The sequence below is a fragment of the Acinonyx jubatus genome, chromosome A2 (assembly GCF_027475565.1).
Source record: "Acinonyx jubatus isolate Ajub_Pintada_27869175 chromosome A2, VMU_Ajub_asm_v1.0, whole genome shotgun sequence".
In the NCBI taxonomy this organism is placed as follows: Eukaryota; Metazoa; Chordata; class Mammalia; order Carnivora; family Felidae; genus Acinonyx; species Acinonyx jubatus.
The window spans coordinates 54,262,467-54,285,039 of NC_069383.1; the positions used below are offsets into that span (position 1 = coordinate 54,262,467).

At 40.7% G+C, this 22,573-nt stretch overlaps 1 protein-coding gene across 2 annotated transcripts in view; it reads right to left on the reverse strand.

Moving 5' to 3' along the window:
- DNAH11 (dynein axonemal heavy chain 11) overlaps positions 1-22,573 on the reverse strand; it is a 349,268-nt gene that overhangs the window by 116,359 nt on the left and 210,336 nt on the right. For both annotated transcript variants that reach the window (XM_053218315.1, XM_053218314.1), the window contains one exon: positions 5,677-5,838. In XM_053218315.1, coding sequence (XP_053074290.1) covers positions 5,677-5,838 — 162 coding nt within the window. The remainder of the gene's footprint in view (positions 1-5,676; positions 5,839-22,573) is intronic.

The following is a 22,573-nucleotide window of genomic DNA, read 5'->3' on the forward strand; positions in this document are numbered from 1 at the left end:
TGGAGGTGAAAAGGAGGCAACTTTTTTAAGTTAACCTTGGGATCATTTTGTCACATGTGATGTCATTATACCTACCATCCACCATGAAAGTTTTCCTCCGAAGTTATTTCTATGTTAATTTTTTACAGCTTTATTGAAACATAGGTGAGATACAAAAAAAGTACATAGTTAATATCTGTTATTTTTTTAATGATTCCAAACTGCTGGGTTTTAAAATCTATTGTTTGTACTTTTTAGCTCCTCTGGGGGCAGTTAATAATAGAAACTAATTAGATACTGGGGCTGTAAAATTGGTTTATTAAATAAAATTTAATCATATATAAAACGAGCAGTACTGCATTTGAACACCTCTCCTGAGCTCCTCATGGTGCTGATTCCCTCTGAGAAAAAAGATTCTGGAGGCATCCAGGGACGCCGGTTTCGAATCCTACGACGTGGGTTAGATTTCCAGTTCTGTACAACGGGCCAATGAGGGCACTCCCTGTACTGCCTCCTGCCCACAAAATCAGAGCTTAGACTTGTGGCACTCCTTTTTAGTCTGCTTTTCTTCCTTTCCCTGGATTCCTTTTTCAGAATAGCCAAACATTTCTGCAATAGTCCAGAGCAGGATTTAAGACTGTGGGGTTCTGGCATCAAAGTGCTGAGGGCACCCTTACCTGCGGAGTGATCTTGCGCGATGGCCTGCATCCCCTCACCTGTGCCATGGGGAAGCCCGGGGTCCCTGCTTAGAAGGGTGGTGAGCAGCGGTGGTGGGTACATCTGCCACTGGTGATGGTGACAGGGCACCAGTGTTGGTCCTCCTAAGATTACTTCCACCTGACAGAGCAGCCCCAAGTGTTAAACGCAGCGCCCAATAGTTTTCTAAATCACACACTAGTGTCTCATTTTTTTTGTTTTTTCACTTTGCCTGGCGAATACATTTTGTTGTTTCTTTGGTCGTGTTTTTAAATTTTTATCTCTAATTTTAGGGGCTAATTTCCAAGGCCAAGGGCAAGGCCAGGTCCAGCCTAAGCCAGCAGTCTGCAAGAAGAGTTTCTCGGCAATGAAAAGGTAGTGTCAGTGGCTCCCTAACACAACATGAAAACACAGAAACAACTGAGGACTGTGACGGGGGGTGAGGAGGTCAAACAGGGCCCAGCCAAGCCTCCCAGAGGGAGCAGCCAAGGCAGATGACGTAGCTGGTTCTGGGAAGGCCAGCACTACGGGAAAGCCACAGAACTATAGCTTGGAGGGAGCGATGCTTACCAGCATAACCGGATTCTCGGGCAGCTATAGTAAGTGGACCCCACTTTCCAGGTAGAGGGGATTCCCAAAGTTTCCCTAACTGCAAAATCTCTGGAAAGTGGCATTCTACCAGTTTTTGCAGTTCTGTTCTTAAATCGATTAACGTGCACAGAGAAAGAAATGCATGATGAATAGTGTACTGGTGCGCATGCACAAAGGAGAAGCAGGCTGAAGAACACGAAAGGATGTTAACAACCACGTGGACCTTTTCTCATCTGTCTGAATAGAGGCTTAAGCCAGTTAGAGACTTAGGCAGATTCAGGATAATTTTGACTGCCTCTGCTTCTGTCTTCATCTTTTAAAATGACTTCAGTACTCCTCAGGAGGAGATTTCCCCCAAATTCATTGAATTTCTACTGCACAAGGCTTTCAACTTTTAAATTTGTATTGAACAATCCTCATTTATATTTCAAAGAAAACAAATGTGCTAAAAGTCAGTGAAAAAAATCACTGCTAACATACCTATCACTAACAAAATGCTGTTTGCTACTCTTCGTGCTGTCCCCTACTGTTTTAAAAAGGAACCCAAGAACCAACGAAGAAGCCAGTCTTCACGTATAGCGGTAAAGTAACGTTCCTCTTTGAGCGGACATTTTCCACGATCAGATTGGCAAATGGTAGTAAAATATACCATTCTTCTGTTACCAGACACTGTGACAAGTTCTGAACTGAAGAGGTGGGAGGTGGGTGGAATGAAGTCATTTCGCTGAAAAAGCTGATGGTACTGACCTTACGGAATTATTCAGTTGTATCACGTCAAAAGGAAGGAGAATTTTAACCTGCCAGTCGGCCACTATGCCCGGAAAGGATGGGCTCCTTCATCTTGCTCTGATCTTTCCGAGAATGGAGACCCCTCCGGATGCAAATCTCACTCCTCCTCAGTGACAGTGCTCATCTTTTCATTTCCAGTCAATAATTTCTGCTTTCCTCAGGCCCAGTTCTCAAGTATGTCTATTATTCACTTTGACTCAAAAACTAACAACAGTACTCATCTTTTAACACCTGTTTCTCCCGCCTTGTTTCTTGACGGTTCCTAACTGTGACCCACGGACTTTTGGGTAAGGACTCCTCCCAACTGCCTCCTCACAGCGTATGCAACCCGGTCCCCCGGGATACCCAGAGCGTCTTTCCCTCTCTCCCTCCTCGCACCATGTCCTTCCTCATCTGCACTTCCAAACCTGAGGAGTGAGGAGTGTATGTTGACACAAAGCCTGTGGATAAATACCCGGTGATACTTCAGGACCAAACTATTTTGGTTGTCTGACAGCTGTGGTTTAGCTCAATACCAGGTAGCAGGAAAGCAGCACAACCCTTTACTTAGATGCAGGCAGCCGATACCCCTGGGTGCTAAGCGTGTACAGACTGAAAAGTCTACGTCAACCCACAAAAAAACCCCGCTTGCCTTTAATGAATCGTTTCTCTGTGGCTGGAGGGGTCACCTTGGATAACTATCATATACTCAGCAAATAAAGTCAATAATTAAGAAGCACCTAAAATATGCTGATACCTTTCAGTCTTAATGATGAAAATCAAAACTAAGAAAATGAGCAAATCAGTGCCCATTCAAAAAACTTAAAAGCTATTTTTGACCTCTGCAGAAAAGGCACCACACATTTTTAGAAGAAGACAGACACGTGCATTCTGAATTATAATTACTGCTCCTAAGCAGCAAATTGGGAAGGTGGCAAAGTTAAACAGGCACACGCAACTGAAATGAAATCATCCAGCTGATCTGTTTTTAGGCATAATTCAGCGCAACAGAAATGGTTAAGTGCTTTTAAAATTCCTCCTTGACAAGCAGCATCCTATAGGAGGCGTCATGATACCACGAGACAGAGCTCAGCACCTGCCAGGAGCCCTCTGCACTTAAAATGATGCAAATCCTGCCTCATCCAGCAGATGTCAATGGTCACTGGCGTATCAGAGCTCCTTCAGCAGTAACTGTTTTTGAAGTGGCTCCTAACCTTGTAGGAGAAGGCTTGCATCATGGGAGCGAGGGCAAGGAACTTAAAAAAAAGCACAGTGCCAAACGTTAAGTTAAACCAAGTTACTAGCTTTGGGTTCCTTCCATTTGGGAAATTAATATTAAGAAATGAAGCGTACTGGTCTTTTCTTTAGCAAACCAGTGCGATAAAATGAAGTGTATAAATAACAGAATTTTGCTACCAAGGTACATACTGATTCTCTAATAAATTGGTATTTTTGAACCCTTCTTATAATTATTAGACCGAACAATGCCCTACCTAATTCGAGTAATGCAGTCAGCCTAGCAAGAGCTTGAGATTTTGGTGGGTTAACAAGTGTCACTATTATTTGTCATGTTTGATGGTTTTTCAGGTTTCAAAGTACAAAATATTTCTGGCAGACTTTATCTAGTGCTAGTGCTCATGTCCATTAAATGGGGTTCTTTTGACTCTTCAGGAAAACACTGTAAATGGTGCAAGCAGTGTTGCAGACAAAGTAACCACTCCTGGGAGTGTCTACCATTCCACTTACCTATTCATGAGAACAAATTTACATAAATTTCCCCAAATGTTCTTACATGTTCTTAGTGCTACGCAAGGCCTCCTGAACAATGGGAAAAAGTGAAAATCACTTAAAAAAATCAAACTACAGGGGTCCCTGCCTGGGTGGCTCAGTGGGTTAAGCATCTGACTCTTGGTTTAGGCTCAGGTCATGAGCTCAGGGTTCGTGGGTTCGAGCCTTGTGTCAGGCTCTGTGCTAACAGTATGGAGCCTGTGTGGGATATTCTCTCTCCCTCTCTCTTTGCCCCTCTCCTCACTCACTCTCTCTCAAAATAAATATACTTACAAAAAATCCAACGGTACATTACTATTATTCAGTCTTTACCCAGAAAGCCAGTTGCTGTTGTTTTAAAGGTCCAGGTAAGTGCATTCAACATTAAGGGTGAGTGAAGAGACAGGCAACAGAAAACACTTTCTGCATTTGGAAAAAAGAGTGAAACAGAAGAGATCATTTTTTCCATTTATTTACAGAAATGTTTTAAGTGTGAGAAAAGGATAGAGGGAGTATTTGAATGTTATAAAGGCTTTATCATATGCATGTTTTTTTAAAAAATGTTTTCAGTTTATTTTTGAGAGAGGCAGTGAGTGAGTGGAGCAGGGGCAGAGAGAAAGGGGGACAGAGGATCTGAAGTGGCCCCGTGCTGACAGCAGAAAGCCTGATGTGGGGCTCGAACCCACCAACTGTGAGACCATGACCTTGAGCTGAAGCGCCCCTGTCATAGGCATGTTTTTGATGCTGTGTGACAGGTCTTCCTTGACACTCCCGGCACTTAAGTAGATTAACGGACATTTTAGAAAAGGCAATAAACTGTATTACAATAAAGCTATCTACAAAAATAAGAAGCAGTAACACTAGCTGCATACAAATAATTAAATATGTAAATATGTCCAGGTTTGCAACCATCTGGCCATCAAAAGACAGAGAATTCAACAAAATGGGAAAGGGCTCTTTGGAAAAGTGACAGGCTCTTAGGAGTAAGGGAGGCCACAGTGGGATGTGTCTGCTTCTAATAAAGCTTCAAGTGGGAACAGACATCATCTCTTACATAGCCCCGATTCTATCTTTGGTTCTGAGATATTCTAGCCCTACCACTCAGTGGAATCAGAAGACAAGCCTCCATGGGCAATGTTCACAATTACCACCCTTCCAAACTATCTAATCAGAAAGGCACTAGATATCAAAAATTTCTAGAAAGTGTAAATGATACCTTTTTCCCTCTGAATTGGGAAGTACACTTGAAGTGCTTTTTGTTTGTTTTTTAGTTTCATGCAACCATTTAAAAATGTAACAGGATGTGCAAATTTCATTACGGTCAAATGACAAACATAATTTATAAAACATAAGCCCCTAAGACAAAGAAACAGATATACATTATCTGACTCAGTGACTACAGAATTCATGGTGCTGATTTTTCACCCATTATTAATGTAATGAGAAAAATCAACAATTAATTGCCTTACTTTGTTAAGATCAAGCATTGCATGACTATGGGTGGCTACTTTTCTGTTTGGGTTTTTATCTGTGTATTTGAAGGATTCATGTTCAGCAAACCCTATTATGATTCAAGGAACAAATGATCCTGGCTTTCTGGTAAGTCAGTCTAAGTAAGAACACACTCATGTGCCATGTGCACACATGTGTGCACAGACCCCTCAACCTGGTACAAAGAGGTCAATCACCATATTCCATAGAACGTAAACTAAGAAAGACAATTTTACCATCTTAAACAAAAGGCTTAACTTTTCTATAGGAGGTGTATTTTGGAAATTACTTCTTTATTGAGGACTTCTGGTCGGTGAGTGAGTGAATGTGTGTGTGTATGTGTGTGCGTGAGAGACACAGATTCAGAGGTTGACATCGCATTACCTCAATTCCCTTCGTTTCCTCAATGAACCGCCTGCTGACTGAGACCAGAGCTTCCTGCGGCCACGCATGAAACCAGTCAATAGCCGTGCAGTTAACTATGGCTGGGAACTTCCGAGCTCTCCCTCTTAGCGTGTGACCAACGGGAGAGAAACACAGAATGATCTGTGGACACATGGGGGCAGGGAAGAAAGAGGAGGGTGATGAGTGAGCAAAGAATTACATTGCAATCCTAGACAATGAAAGCAAGGAGCGCAGCCAAGCATGACATTAAACTATGCTAAAGCACTACAGAGTGGAAAGCGACATTAACCTCCTTGCTAATCAAAGAATAAACCTGCCCCCAGTGGCTGCTCCAGCAAATATACAGAAACGCTGCTATGCACTTTCCTTAAAACGGGTCCCTCTCCTTTTAAACATTTTTGGTAATTATCATTAATAGTGAGAAGTGTATTCTTTTCTGTTACACAAGTAACATTATAGTCACAGAAAAAAAATAAATATCCAAACCAAATCACCAAGATAAAGTAACACCAATACCTTCATCTTCTGTCTCCTTCCATTCTGTAATTCATCAGATTCAATCATACTTTGTAATTTACTTAAAAACAATTTGTATCATATTGAAGGTTTACTTTTTTCCCATTTAAAATAGATATACCCAGTTTCATTCTTCACATTTTTCAAGGAGTAAAAAATTCAGTTTATACATGCTCCTGATGAGACACTTTTAAGTTTCTGGTTTAAATCTAAAGCTCTATTTAGGTATTCAATGATTTAAGAATTAATTTCTATGTGAATACGTTTCCATATTCTCGTAGTGACAGAGGGATTTGATCTGGCACTAGGGTCTGAGTTTGGCTGGGACCATGGCCACAGCTCAGGGAGGGGGTAGAAAGGACCTCAGGAGTCAGGTGGGTCTGACTGTCCCTTCTGGGCATCTCTGAGTGTGACAGGGCTCCCACATGAGATGCCCCGTGTGAAGGGCTTGGCACAAAGAAGGCGTACAGAGAGCATTTCTTTCAACCACTCCCTCTTCTCCTGAGTTCCTGTGGACTTGAGGCACCAGAGTAGTGATGCCAGCTGGGGTAAGGTCTGAGAATGACAGTCCTGGTTTCCTCTTCTCCGGAAATGGTATGGACTTGATAGAAAACAAAGCTTACAGCTCGCTCAACACAATATCTAACACTCTGAGGTCAAGCACCTAATGCAATCATTTTTCAAATGATAGGATTTTTTTGGTAGGGCATTTCAAAAATTCACATCACAACAATCTCCAGCATACAGGAAGCCATACAGTATCTTACTTAATGGGTGCCTTTACTATGTTTATTTTACATACTGTGGCTCTTGAAAAACTCACGACGGATAACTTCTGGTATGTAAAAACGTTTAACAATGCATAAGCTGGCTGATCATTTATTCATTATACACAAGAGCCTAGTTACAAATGAAGTAACTGCTCTAATACTGCGTGTGCTGAGTGAACGGGACTTCAGTTACAATGCATAATTTTCACTTATGTCACCGTTCTTAGGTTTCTCCTACCTGCCGTCTTTTTTCCCCATACTTGAACATCTAGGACACAAAGAAATATTCGATTTCCACACCCAACTTATCTCTTATTCCTGGCAATTTTAGGAGCTTCATTTATTAACAGTTATAGCAAAGGCAAAGGAAAAACAAAGGCTCCTTTGAGATCTGAAATATCTCCATCCCTTTTACACACTGAATTTCTCTTGTTATGGGTGTATTACCAGGTCTTCACAGTTTGTGACAAAACAAAGTACTGGAACCCTGTGTGCTCAGTCTCGGGAAAAAATATTTTGAGTTAATATAATGATATACCTTCATTATTTATTGAAAGATAATAGAGAATCCTCATTTAAAGAATTATTTTTCTTTTCAACAATTTTACAACTGAAGACATTTTTCCCTATGCTATTTATTATGGCTGAAATAAGGATCTCCATAACACCAGCTACGTTTTACATGGAAGGTGGTTGGCAGGACATCAATGCTTCTCAAAAGGATTGTTAGGAGCTGGTTAGAAAGGCAAATTCTTGGACCCATTCTGTACCTAAGGAATTAGACTCTGGATGGGCTTTGGCAAGCTGTTTTCAACAAGGCCCCCAGGTGACTCCGACACCTGCAGGTATAACCTAATAGTTTAAACATTTCTAAGGGAATATTTAAATAAAATGCTTACATTTTCAGTGCTTTTGCAATTGGTAAAACACATGGAATATAAGTATGCCTCTGTCTGGATACAGAGAATTTTAAATAAATTAAATAATCATGAGTAAGCTAAATTCTACCATCTGAAACAAACCTTGGGAACTAATTTACAGAAATATGCTTGGTTATCAGTGCTTTCGAAGAAGGGAAAGGGCAGTACCACACCAACCTCGGGCACTGTAGCTGTTGACCCAATTCATTACCCAGTCACTTCTAGTTTTGTGAGAAATACAGCACAGAATCCCTCCTGCTCTCCAGCTTTCGTGGATAGTAGTCCTGTGTGAGAGGTGTCCACAAGTCCCTGCTCATGTCTGGAAACTGGCGGTTGTTCTATTCTTTTCTAAAATGGTCTCCACGTGTTTCGATTATGAGCATGGAATGGAGGTCAACTCTGCCAGCTGCTCATATGGGATGTGACTATGGGCACGTTTCTTAATCGTGCTGTATTGTCCTCATCTCCAAAAAAGGAGAAATCACAGTTACCTCCCAGGGGCACCAGGAAAACATACCGATATTTATCAAAGTCTTCCTCACAGTTGCTCAAGCATGAATGGGGCTCCATAAACTCCATGCTGTGCTACTTTTTCTTTTCATTTTATTTTTTTCAATATATGAAGTTTGTCAAATTGGTTTCCATACAACACCCAGTGCTCATCCCAAAAGGTGCCCTCCTCAATGCCCACCACCCACTTTCCCCTCCCTCCCACCCCCCATCAACCCTCAGTTTGTTCTCAGTTTTTTCCCCAATATATAAAGTTTATTGTCAAATTGGTTTCCATACAACACCCAGTGTTCATCCAAAAGGTGCCCTCCTCAATACCCATCACCCACCCTTCCCTCCCTCCCAATCCCATCAACCCTCAGTTTGTTCTCAGTTTTTAATAGATAATGCTTTGGCTTATGCCAAAATGCTTATGCTTTGGCTCTCTTCCACTCTAGCGTCTTTTTTTTTTTTCCTTCCCCTCCCCCATGGGTTTCTGTTAAGTTTCTCAGGATCCACATAAGAGTGAAACCATATGGTATCTGTCTTTCTCTGTATGGCTTATTTCACTTAGCATCACACTCTCCAGTTCCATCCACGTTGCTACAAAGGGCCATATTTCGTTCTTTCTCATCGCCACGTAGTACTCCATTGTGTATATAAACCACAATTTCTCCATTCATCAGTTGATGGACATTTAGGCTCTTTCCATAATTTGGCTATTGTTGAGAGTGCTGCTGTAAACACTGGGGTACAAGTGTCCCTATGCATCAGTACTCCTGTATCCCTTGGGTAAATTCCTAGCAGTGCTATTGCTGGGTCATAGGGTAGGTCTATTTTTAATTTTCTGAAGAACCTCCACACTGTTTTCCAGAGTGGCTGCTCCGATTTGCATTCCCACCAACAGTGCAAGAGGGTTCCCGTTTCTCCACATCCTCTCCAGCATCTATAGTCTCCTGATTTGTTCATTTTGGCCACTCTGACTGGCGTGAGGTGATACCTGAGTGTGGTTTTGATTTGTATTTCCCTGATGAGGAGCGACGTTGAGCATCTTTTCATGTGCCTGTTGGCCATCCGGATGTCTTCTTTAGAGAAGTGTCTATTCATGTTTTCTGCCCATTTCTTCACTGGGTTATTTGTTTTTCGGGTGTGGAGTTGGGTGAGCTCTTTATAGATTTTGGATACTAGCCCTTTGTCCCATATGTCATTTGCAAATATCTTTTCCCATTCCGTTGGTTGCCTTTTAGTTTTGTTGGTTGTTTCCTTTGCTGTGCAGAAGCTTTTTATCTTCATAAGGTCCCGGTAGTTCATTTTTGCTTTTAATTCCCTTGCCTTTGGGGACGTGTCAAGTAAGAGATTGCTACGGCTGAGGTCAGAGAGGTCTTTTCCTGCTTTCTCCTCTAGGGTTTTGATGGTTTCCTGTCTCACATTCAGGTCCTTTATCCATTTTGAGTTTATTTTTGTGAATGGTGTGAGAAAGTGGTCTAGTTTCATCCTTCTGCATGTTGCTGTCCAGTTCTCCCAGCACCATTTGTTAAAGAGACTGTCTTTTTTCCATTGGATGTTCTTTCCTGCTTTGTCAAAGATGAGTTGGCCATACACTTGTGGGTCTAGTTCTGGGGTTTCTATTCTATTCCATTGGTCTATGTGTCTGTTTTTGTGCCAATACCATGCTGTCTTGATGATGACAGCTTTGTAGTAGAGGCTAAAGTCTGGGATTGTGATGCCTCCTGCTTTGGTCTTCTTCTTCAAAATTACTTTGGCTATTCGGGGTCTTTTGTGGTTCCATATGAATTTTAGGATTGCTTGTTCTAGTTTCGAGAAGAATGCTGGTGCAATTTTGATTGGGATTGCATTGAATGTGTAGATAGCTTTGGGTAGTATTGACATTTTGACAATATTTATTCTTCCAATCCATGACATGCTGTGCTACTTAAAAAAAAGAAATACTCTCCACACCTTTACAGGTAAGGTGGAATCAACTCGAGTTATTGCCTCAAGGTACATTACTATGGCGGGGGGAGGGGGGAGTCATCCTGATAATTTTCCCATTATATTTCCCTTAATTTCCTGAGATTAATACAGCAAAGGGTTTTTAAGTAATAAAAACACAGATAAGTGAAAACAGGGTGTTAGCTTATCTATAATTCACTTTTTGGGGTTTACTGAGGTATAAGTGACAAAATTCTAAGACACTGAAAGTGCAAAGTGTGACAATTTTATACACATAGACATGGTCAAAGGATTCCCCCAATTGAGTCAATTAGCACAACCATCACCCCATATTTTTATCTTTTGTGGTCAGTGTTGTTGAGAACATTTAAGTTCTACTCTCTTAGTAAATTTAAATGACACAGCATGGTGCTTTCAACTGTAGTTACCATATTACATGTTAGGTCCTGAGATCTTATTCATCTAATAATTGAAACCTTATGCCCTTTTACCAATTGCTCCTTATTTCCCGTACCCATTGGCAATATTCTGCATGTAAGTGATAACATGCAGTCTTTCTGTTCCTCTGCCTGGCTTATTTCACTTAGCGCATGCCTTCAAGTTTAATCCACGTTGTTGCAAATGACAGGATGTCCATTTTCCTGAAAATTCTATTTGTGTCCGGGTGTGTGCATATCTCACATTTCTTGATCCATTTGTCCACTGACGGACACTTAGGTTACTTCTATACCTTGGCTATTGTCAATAATGCTGCTGTTAACATAGAAGTACAGGTATCTCTTTAAGATAATGGTTTTGATTCCTTTAGCTATACTAGAAGTGGGATTTCTAGATCATATAGTACTACTATTTTTAAGTTTAAAAAAATTTTTTTTACATTTATTTACTTCTGAGACACAGAGACAGAGCACAAGTCGGGGAGGGGCAGAGAGAGAAAGAGACACAGGATCCAAAACAGGTTCCGGGCTCTGAGCGATCCGCACAGAGGCAGACATGGGGCTCAAACCCACAAACTGTGAGATCATGACCTGAGCCGAAGTCGGACACTCACTGAGCCACCCAGGTGCCCCAATCTACTATTTTAATTTCTTGAGCAATCTCCTTACTGTTTTCCATAGTGGCCGTACCAGTTTACGTTCCTGCCAACAGTGTATGCATCATCACCAGCAATTGTGACTTCTCATGTTTCTGTTAACAGCCATTCTACGAGGTGTGAGGTGAAACTATTTACTATTTAAATAGTTGGTAGAATTCACCAATGAAGCCATCTGGTTGTATATAACTTACCTTTGAAAAAACTGCAATCTAGTATGATACGCATGTGGATACTCATTTTATGTATTCGGGCCACTGGTTAGTATCTAATGTAGTCCAATGGAAACTATAGAGGCTAGGGATGCAGAAGCAACATTTCACATGAGGGAAACCCACACTGCAAAGTCAGCTACCTGAACTCTCAGCTAAGTCCTTTCATCAACATAAATGGTTGATTAGCTGACATCATGAATACTGGATTTGATTTTATTTATTTGAGAGAGTGAGCGTGCACGTGAGTGCAGGGGAGAGGCAGAGAGAGAAAGAGTCCCAAGCAGGGTCTTTGGTGACAGCACGGAGCCTGAGGCAGGGCTCAAACTCACAAACCATGAGATCATGACCTGAGCTGATATTAACAGCTGGATGCTCAAAAAAAAAAAAAAAAAAAAAAGAGTCAGGTATTTAACAGACTGAGCCACCCAGGTAGGTACCTTTGGAGTTGATTGTTTTACTGATGAAATGAGTAGTATTCAAGATATCTGAGGAAAATAAAAATATTATACTTCCATCTCCACTGCTGTACGATCAAAAGAGGAAAATCTAGATACTGAAGTATTCCAGCAATTATACTACTGGGTTTTTGGACTGTGATTTTGACCAGTCCTATGGTAAACAGTTTACAGAAAGATTCTTTTTATGCGATTCCAGCTGAATCCTACGACGAGAATATTGCCCCAACTGCCCCCGAAGAATCCTTCTAGTAAGAGCTATTCAGTTTCCTAAAAGAAAAGAGCTAAGACTGCAATAAGCTTACAGAGCTGGTTTTTAAAACTTTAAGACCTGTTTTAAGTTATGTGCTACACATAAACTCTATGTGTACCTGAGGTCAGTCTGAGACTTCCTTTCCTTAAAACACACCTTGAGTTGGGATAGTGGGGGACAAGAGCCCCCCACCCTGGAACAGGTGTCATGTACCTGTAAGTACTGAAGGTCACTGAAATATATACCTCCTCCCAAAGAGTCCCTGACAACGCAAATGACCAAACCGGCTGAAGTTAGTTCCCAGCAGTGGACTGAAAGAAAAGTCAACTAAGAAAATAAAGTAAAAAATGCCTCAGACAGCTGTGTTCTTTTCTAAAAGCAAATTCCCACAAGTAAAAAGCAAACCCTGAAATCACCATCTACGTATTTCCTACAGCTCTAACATTTGGACGTCAGAAACTTGCTTTTGGAATCCATACCATAGAATTTTCTATCCCTTTCTTCCCCCTACACAGGTGTTATGACTCATTTGCAATAACCCATTTTCCATTGTGCTTTGTAATACGTTTCAATTTCTTTTGGGTAAGATCTCATCGTAAGTACATACTTATTTGTATATCACTAACAGGACTCAGTCCATTTCCTCTTGTAATGGAAATCTGAATTGCTACTGTCACTCTGCATTTTTTTTCCAGTTGATATACTGTCAGATAGAAGTAACCCTCCCACATATTTACTTCAGAAGCTTCTATCCATAACTTATGTTTGCATTTATCCTCAAAAGTCTAAGCATTTTTCAAGAATGATAAGATCTGAATCTTACTGAGAAAATTCTCTTAGGAACGGAAGTTTAGCATACAAACTCTTCCCTTGTTTGAATGTTTCAGTACCATTTTATCATCCTTATTTTATCCCTCTATCAGCCCCTATCCAATAACCTTTTAATTTCAATTACCTTCACGAAATCCAAAAGCATCTTCAACATACACACATGCAATACATTTTTATGCTTTGTTTTCTTTTTAGATAACACACAGTGAAATCATTCGCACACCCTTTTACTTGTGACTATTGGTCAGTGCCAATTTTTATAAGAGGTAGTATCTTACACTGGGAAATTTTACTTCTTTTTTTTCAAAAAACAAAACTCTTCAATTCAGAAAGAAATTGTACGTGGAATCTCAATAAAGAGCAAGGAGCGGGGTGGCCCCTGGGTGGCTCAGTGGGTTAAGCGTCCGACTTCAGCTTAGGTCATGATCTCGCTGTTTGTGGGTTCGAGCCCCATGTCGGGCTCTGTGCTGACAGCTCAGAGCCTGGAGCCTGTTTTAGATTCTGTGTCTCCCTCTCTCTCTGCCTCCCCTGCTCGTGCTATGTCTCTCTCTCTCTCTCTCTCTCTCTCTCTCTCTCTCAAAAAATAAATAAACATTAAGAAAAGTTAAAGAAGGAAAGAGCAAGGAGCAAATCCATTCCTGGGGAGTGAAGACAGTAGGCGGTCTATGCCCTACTATATACTATCTACTCCCTACTATGTATTCCCATGTGCAGGAGGAGCGTATTCACTCATCACAGCTTCCCTACTTGATGCCAGGACCTGAAATGCCCACACACTACTTTGCAGACCAGTAGGCAGCCCCCACAGCCTCCTATACCAGTGTTCTGTTTTTTTTTTTCAAACAGGCAATCGGATGCCTAATTATCTACTGATTGGACCCATATTTGAACCACATCATGCAGTTTGTGGCTTATGGTCTGTGCTGCTCTGCTAGAATGGCCGACGGTGTTTCTGTTGACACTGGGTGCTGAGTGCACACACACGTGCAGATGCAGGAACAAACCTCGTACTGTGCTGGCAAACCCCACACCCAAAGGTAAGCAGAATGTTTTGGAAAACATCAACATGTTCTTCAAAATGCAAAGTTCATTGAATTTAAATGGGTAAGTCCTTCTGTCTTGGATTAAGCCCTGCACTTAACGCCAAGTTCAAAATTTCTTTTATAATATGGCAGATGATGTCTACTCCTTCTTTGAGATACTTTCCAACCCTTTATCCCCCTCCGTGAAACTTTTCTTGTCCTGCATTTTGTTGTCTTATATGCCCCGTACCTCTCGCGCACAGAGTTGTAACTGCATACTTGGTTTCTGTGATTTGGGGGTTCGTGCCTGCCTTTCCGACGACAGTGGGCAGGTGCTGGCTCTTGCACACTATTCTATGCCCAGGGACCAGCACATCACAGGCACTCAGCCAACACTTGCTGAGGCCCCACAGCAGACAGATGAAGGAGTCAACAGAAGGCAATGTGAAAAACTCTTCTGAGCAAAAATGAAATTTTGGTATCTGCATCCTAATTTCTTCTGAAGCTTTGCTGTTTTAGGAAATTTCAAGGAAAGTGAATCTCAGAAAATACAAGGTCACACTTCGATCTCTTTCTGAAGTTCTTTTCAATCTTCTTATGTAAACTGTATCAACAACACAAGGGCAGGAGTTAGGCTCCTCTATTTAGAAGGGTGTGGTCCTGATCAGGAAAACACCGTTTGCAGGGCAGAGACGGGCAGAGCCTGGGCTCGGCACTGGGCAAGCTAGCTGTCAGACTGGGTGCTGCTCTCCATCAGTGCAAGTGTCAGAATGAGGGGCAGGAGGGATAGAAGACAGCACTTCGCAATGATAAAACCACCCCAGGCTGTCATCCCCATGAAGGAAAGGAAGCTGGGTGCTCTGCCTGTAAACCACATGAAGATCTAAAGAGATGAAACTTTACCGTCGTGTAAGGCTAAGGTTTTGCAACATCTTATTTTCTACTGGACAGGTGAGTATTTGAGCTTTTTATACAAGATCACAGACACCTCATGACAATTACTTGTGTGAATAGGCAGTCTTGTGGTTTATGCTATGAGCTTCTGTGTTAATCTGCAGCTTTAATGGCCGTGTTGCTTAACATCTCTGTTGAGACTGTCGGGCTCCCTAGACATGTTGCAGTGCGAGCCAAGAGCACATCGCCCACAGTATCTGTTGCCAAAGCCAACATATGAATTGAACTCTATTCTACTCGAGGAGGGAGAAGGAACAGGAACAACAAGAAAAGCTCCACTGGAACCTGAAGAAAAATACTATGAAACCAAGAAAAATTTAAAAGCATCCAGCAGATTTAAAGGAAGATAATTCCACTGGAGTAGATAAGAACCTGGAAAAAAAAAAGGGGGGGGACAAAAACTCATTTCACACTGTCCAAAGTCTAGAAGGAACATTATAAAAACCCATAGTAAGATTGGGGCACTTGGGTGGCTCAGTCGGTTAAGTGTCTGACTTTGGCTCGGGTCATGATCTTGTGGCTTGTGGGTTCGAGCCCTGCACTGGGCTCTGTGCTGACAGAACAGAGCATGGAGCCTGCTTCAGATTCTGTATCTCCCTCTCTCTCTGCCTGTCCCTTGTTTGTACTCCTTCTCTCTCTCTGTCAAAAATAAACAAACATTAAGAAAAAATTTTTAAACCCATAATAGAAGAATAGGCCAAGACAAAGGGACAGGATAAAACAAGGGGATTTACGAAAGAACATATATGATACAACACCTCTTCCTAAAAATGTTAAAAATATCTTAAGCCTACATTTAATCCAATGCTTAATGACAGAAAGCTAAAGGCATTCCCATTAAAATAAAAAATAAGCCAAAGATGCTACTGTCATCACTTAAAAGCTTTAAATGGTGTGCAAAAATTATGGATATTGTAATACACAGAAAAGAGGTAATTATTAGAAAGAAGGACTAGGGTACCTGGGTGGTTCCAGTGGTTGAGTGTCCGACTCTTGATTTGGGCCCAGGTCATGATCCCAGTGTTGTGGGATCGAGCCCCACATGGGGATATGCTCTGAGTAGGGAGACTAGTTAAGAGGCAGTCTCTCTTCTTCTCTTCCCCCGCCCCCCGGCCTCTCTCCCTGATTATGCTCTCTCTCTCTCTCTAAAATAAATAGAAAGTAGGAGTAAAAATTCAAAGGTGATGGAACTGTCCTCTCAGCAAACTCTTAAGTACAAAACATAAAACCTACTGAGCGTTCAACGAACTGGCTGGTAAAACAAACAAATAAATATCCATCCATCCATCCATCCATCCATCCATCCATCCATCCCTTCCTCCCTCCAATGGCATTCTTATCTGCCCACCACAATCTGTTAGAAAATTTGGCAAGAGAAAAAATACTATAAAATATTGAGAAAGAACTTAAGAAATGTGTAAAACATACAAAGATAGCAGCAGCTTTACTGAAAGTCAATGAAGATCTTTTGACTAAATGACAAGATGTGCTACATTCCCAGAGAAGATCATTATGAAAATACTTACTCCTCCCACATTCATTAACAAAACTTAGGCAGCTCTAGTAATTCCCAACAAGGTGAATGGAGCTTAACCAAATGAGTCTAAAGTTCGTATGCAATAAAAATGGGTAAATGATGTCAAACGACATTTTTGATGTCAAACGTCAAACAACATTTTTAAGAAGACAACATTCGCAATTCACACTATTGGGGAATAAAACATAAGTTTTTAAGTATACAGAAAAACAGTGTGAATGAATGGAAACATTAATTGCATTATTGCAGATGTATCCATCACCCTCAAATTAGCCTATATGTTCTCATAGGGTTTTCTAAAATGCTAAGCTGATTCCACAGTTCATCTGGTGAAGGTACAAATAGCTAAGTAAATGTAGAAAAGGAAGAAGATATTGCTCTACCAGATTCCAGAATATAACACAAAGCTACAATAAGCAAAGCAGTGTGATATTAAAAGAAATTAAAAAAAAATTTTTAATGCTTATTTATTTTTTGAGCAAGAGAGAGGCAGACTCTCCTGGGGGAGGAGCAGAAGAGGGAGAGAATCAGAAGAAGGCTCCAGGCTATGAGCTGTCAGCACAGAGCCTGATGCAGGGCACGAACCCATGGACCATGAGATCACGAAGTCAGACGCTTAACCAAATGAGTCACCCAGGCGAAGCCCTCCCAAAATTTTTTTTTAACATTTATTTTTGAGAGAGAAAGAAAGTGTGAGTTGGGGAAGGAGAGAGAGGGAGACACAGAATGTGAAGCAGGCTCCAGGCTCTGAACTGTCACCATAGAGCTCAATGTGGGGCTCAAACTCACGAACCACCAGATCATGACTTGAGCAGAAGCCAGATATTTAACCGACTGAGCCACTCAGGTACCCGAGCAGTGTGATAATGATGTAAGCAGGGATGAACATATTCATGGAACATAACAGAGTCGAAAAACAGAATACCACATATTTAAACATTTAGTATATGAGGACAGCTAGCATTTCAAATCAGTGATGAAAGATTATATAATTAATGGTGTTTACAGAATTTAGGGATGGTGAGGGTAGAAAAGTCACCTGTATGGTACACAAAAATCCAGGGTTAACAATTAAAAGTATTTTAAATAGAATTCAGAAGAATATTTTCACAACCATGAAGTATGGAAATGCTTTCTCAAAAAGCCTTAACACACAAAATCATGTAAGAAAAATTAGACATTTTTTAACAATATAAAACAGAAGTCATCGTAAACAAAGGCAGGATTACGATGAACTTGCAGAATCACTGGCAACATGTAAAGTAGGTAAGAACATTATGGACATCTGAATATTATCCAGATATGGAAAGAATTCCTATAAATCAATAAAACTGTAACAAACCATTAGGAAATTTGGTAAAGGATATACTTGAATAAAGGTGTTAAACAAATAGGTATCTAGAATCAAGTATGTTTGAGTGAAGTACTTCACCCCATACGCCCAATTCTTGGAATCATTTCTTTTCTATGGGAGTCTTCTAATAGAAAAAGGCAAAAAGGAATGTAAGGAAATAGTGACAGATATGAAAAAACCATCAGTTCCGAATATGTACTTTGCATGTGTTTATACACATACAGAAAACTGGAAGGAGATATAACAATATGCATTCAGTAGTCATCTCCAAGCAACATAATTTAGCCCAATTTTTTTCTTCATATGGTTCTGTATTTTTTAATTCTCTACAATGAACACCTATTCTTATATTATCAGAAATGACTGTCTCATTGTCTAAAAATACAAACCACATAAGTGTATGTATACAAAGACACACACACACATCCCTCAATAGACAGATACATAACAAGACAGGTATCCAGAGTCTCAGGAAACAATGAGGGGCTCTTATATACGTTAAGTGCCCCCTTCCCTATGGCATCAGATGGCTGAGAAGGAAGACAAGAAAGAAAAGTTTTTGGGCTGACTAAAGTCAACGGTAGAGAAGATGAGCATACTATACTCTAGTTGCGAGATGAGAATTATGTGTGAGAAGATGCACACAGGGCACCTGCATGGCTCTGTCATTTGAGCATCTGACTTCTGCTCAGGTCGTGATCTCACGGTTTCTGAGTTAGAGCCTCATGTTCGGTTCTGCACTGACAGTGTGGAGGCCACTTGGGATTCTGTCTCCCTCTCTCTCTGTGCCTCCTCTTTCTGTCTCTCAAAAATAAATAAACATTTTTAAAAAATTAACAAGAAAATATGTACATATACAAACATGAAGGAGAGAAAGCATTTGGCATTTACTCATTGGCTTATTTCAGGCAATCCAAGTACTCACATCTGATAGTCATTAATGGGAAGTGCCCTGCGGATTGAGAAGTCACATTTTGCATGCCAACAGGTTCTCGCTGCCCTTGCACTCCAAATGGGTACTGGCTTTGGGTGGTGAGCATGGGTAATGGGGTGGCAACTTCACGTCATTTAGCTTGACCTGCCAGGTGTGCTTACCAACCCTGTAACACATTTAGCTTCCCAGGTCGCCCCGGTAGGAACGTAAGCAAGGCAAGTATCAGCTCATCGGGAATTCTGAGTCGTTAGTACACGCTGGCGAGAATCACAACATATGAAACTGACACACGGCAAGCCACAACTCTTAAAAATCCAAGGATATGAGGGTAGTATTTATGAAGACAAAGAAGCTAAAAGGTGACCCATTTTTATGCCATATTATTTGTCCCCCAGGGTAAGATGCTCATCACTACTCCTCTTGATGCAGCAAATGGAGTGACAAGGTCACAAGGACAGGAGTATTTGAGGGAGACATCCTATTCTTCCTTAGCATTAAAACACAAACTCTCTTATTCATTTCAGTAGAAAAGAGATAGATCATTCAAGTAGGAATCCTGTGGCAATAGGGGAAAAATGATCCATATCTAACACCAAAATAAATTCTAGCTCGGGGTGAGGTCAACAGTGAAGAAGGGCCTCTGAAAAGAGGTGAACATAAAACTGGTCTCGGCTTTGGGAAGGCCTCCTGAAGTGGAGTGAAAGGAAACAGGTGAAGGGAAAGATGAATTTAAAACATAAAAATGTTAAAACTTCGATACGTCAATCTGTACTGTACAAGTGTTAGTAAGTTCACGGAGCAAAACCATATAATTATCTCAGCAGATGCTGAAAAGGAACTTAATAGATACTTCCTTGACAAGATATATATTCTGAATCAAAAGCCAACAAAAGACTTAATAGTGAAACATGAGAAATGTCCTTATTAACGTAAAAACCAAGACAAAGTTTCCACTACCATCATAATTATTTAACGTTCAGTAAATTTAATAATGCAATGAGGGAGAAAAGCAGATAAACAGAATATTAAGAGACAAAATATTACCTGCAGGCTGTGTGATATCAACCAGCTATCAGAAACTACCAGAGAGGCTGGTTATAAAAATAGCAGGTTATAAAATTTAAAAATCAATAGCTCTCCTATATACAAACAATATGCCATCAGAAAACCATGTGAAAGAAATATTCCCTCTACAAAAAACTTTATATAATATTTAATTCTCCCTAATATAAAATAAGCAGTCAGCACAATTACAATCAAAATGAAAATGGAATGTGTTTAGAATGTGACAAAATGATTCTGTTGTTTTTCCAGACATAGAGACATGTGAGAGCAAAGAAAAAGTAAACATGAATGGGGAGATATTAGATATAAAAATGTGTAATAAAACCTTAATGATTTACACAGTACAAGGCTAGGATCAGTAATACAGAGACTTATCAAGAGAACAGAGGCACCTGGGTGGCTCAGTCTGTTAAACATTCCAACCCTTGATTTCAGCTCAGGTCATGATCTTACAGCTCATGAGTTCGAGCTCCACATAGGGCTCTGTGAGGACGGCGTGGAGCCTGCTTGGAATTCTCTGTCTCGCTCTCTCTCTGCCCCTCCCCTGTTTTCTCTCTCTTTCAAAATAAACAAACATTAAAAAAACAAAAGTTAAAAAAAATAAAGGATCTAGAAATAGACTCGATATGACATATAATAAGGATATTACCTTAAATCGTATTACTTTAAATCAGTAAGGAAGGAATACATGATGTTAAGAGAAAAACGTATCTTTCTGGAAAAAAAACATAACCTGAAACATCTCAGCTCACTCTTTACCATTTATGGTAATAAATATATTTTAGATGTAGTAAAGCTTTTTTTAAAAATAAGTTTATTTCTTTTGAGGGATAGCACATGCATGCATTCAAGTGCTGGAGGGGCAGGAAGAGGGAGAGAGAGAATCCCAAGCAGGCCTGGAGCTGTCACCCCAGAGCCCGACATGGGGTTTGAACGCATGAACTGTGAGATCATGACCTGAGTTGAAATCAAGAGCTGGACACCCAACCGAACTGAACCATCCAGGCACCCCCCCCCCCCCCGCCCCTAGATATAGCAAAGTTTTAAACATAAAACATAAAGGTATTGGAATGATGGAATCTGCTGTTATTCCAAAATCCACTTCTAATTTTATCCATAAAGGCCATGTGACAAGATCAAAAATTCACTTCCCCAGACTCCCTGGTAGGTAGAAATGGCAGGTGACACACTTGTGGCCACTAAGACGTCAGCATAGGGTCTTGGGGGGAAGCCTTGGTTTCCCACTCAGAGAACTCCCACATTGCCTTCCCCCTCTGTCTTCCTATCTGGAATACAGACCCCACTGCACTCATGTGGTGGTCACGAAGCAGGAAGCGTGAGGAAAAGCGTTGGCAGAAAGGAAACAGGATAAAGCATAGGTCTCTAAGTTTGGGGATATTCTCTTATTTGCTGTCCAGCTGAATTCTCACTGCTTCTAGGGAAGAGTTTTATAATCTTGGAGAGAAAAACTTCCCTAAGTTCACAATCAACTCCAAATCCATAATGGAAAACACTGATTCATCTAATAAAAAACTTCTTAAAACTTTAAAGTTATAAACAAACAAACATGTATTGTATGTATATTTAAATGACAAATGAGAATTGGAAAAATATATGAAATACATATATAAGACTAATTGCTTTGTATACATAGAAATCTTATAAAAAAAAACACGTGCAAGTCAATGGAAAAGTGGGCCCTTTATAGCTTAGCCTCAGAAGGTACTCAGCATGTCTGCATTCCCATACTTGTAAGCCTACCCTGATTCAAGAAGAAAGGAATTAGACGCTACCTGTGTGTGTAAAAAGCACATCAAAGAACTGGCAGGTGTGTTTTAAAACCACTATAAGCCATAAGTAATGGGGCACCTGGGTGGCTCAGTTGGTTAAGCATCCATCTCTTGGTTTCATCTCCGGTCATGACCTCACAGTTCATGAATTCGAGCCCCGCGTCAGACTCTGTACTGACAGCACAGGGCCTGCTTGGGATTCTCTTTCCCTCTCTCGTTCTCTGCCCCTTTCTCACCCTCTATCTCAAAATATATAAATAAACTAAAAACAAAACAAAACACTGTAAGCTGTAACAACTGAACTTAGCAATTCTCTTCGGAATTTATCCTATGGATAAAAGCAAAGTTGTATATAAAAGATGTAGGTAAAGAATGCTCACTTTAGCATTATTTTTAACAATGGTTCTCAAAATTTCAGTGTGCCTCAGCCGTACCCAGAGGGATTATTAAAACATACATTGTGGATCCCATGCAGAGTTTCTGATTCAAGAGATCTGGGGTGGAACTGGAGAACTTGGTCTTTTTTTTTTTTTTTGAGAGAGAGATTGATAAAGAGAGAACACACTAACTGGGAATGGCAGGGGAACAGAGAGAATCCTAAGCAGGCTCCATTTTCAGTGCGGAGCCAGACGTGCGGCTTGATCCCATGACCCTGGGATCATGACCTCAGCTGAAATCAAGAGTCAGATGCTCAAATGACTGAGCCACTCAGGTGTCCCATGACG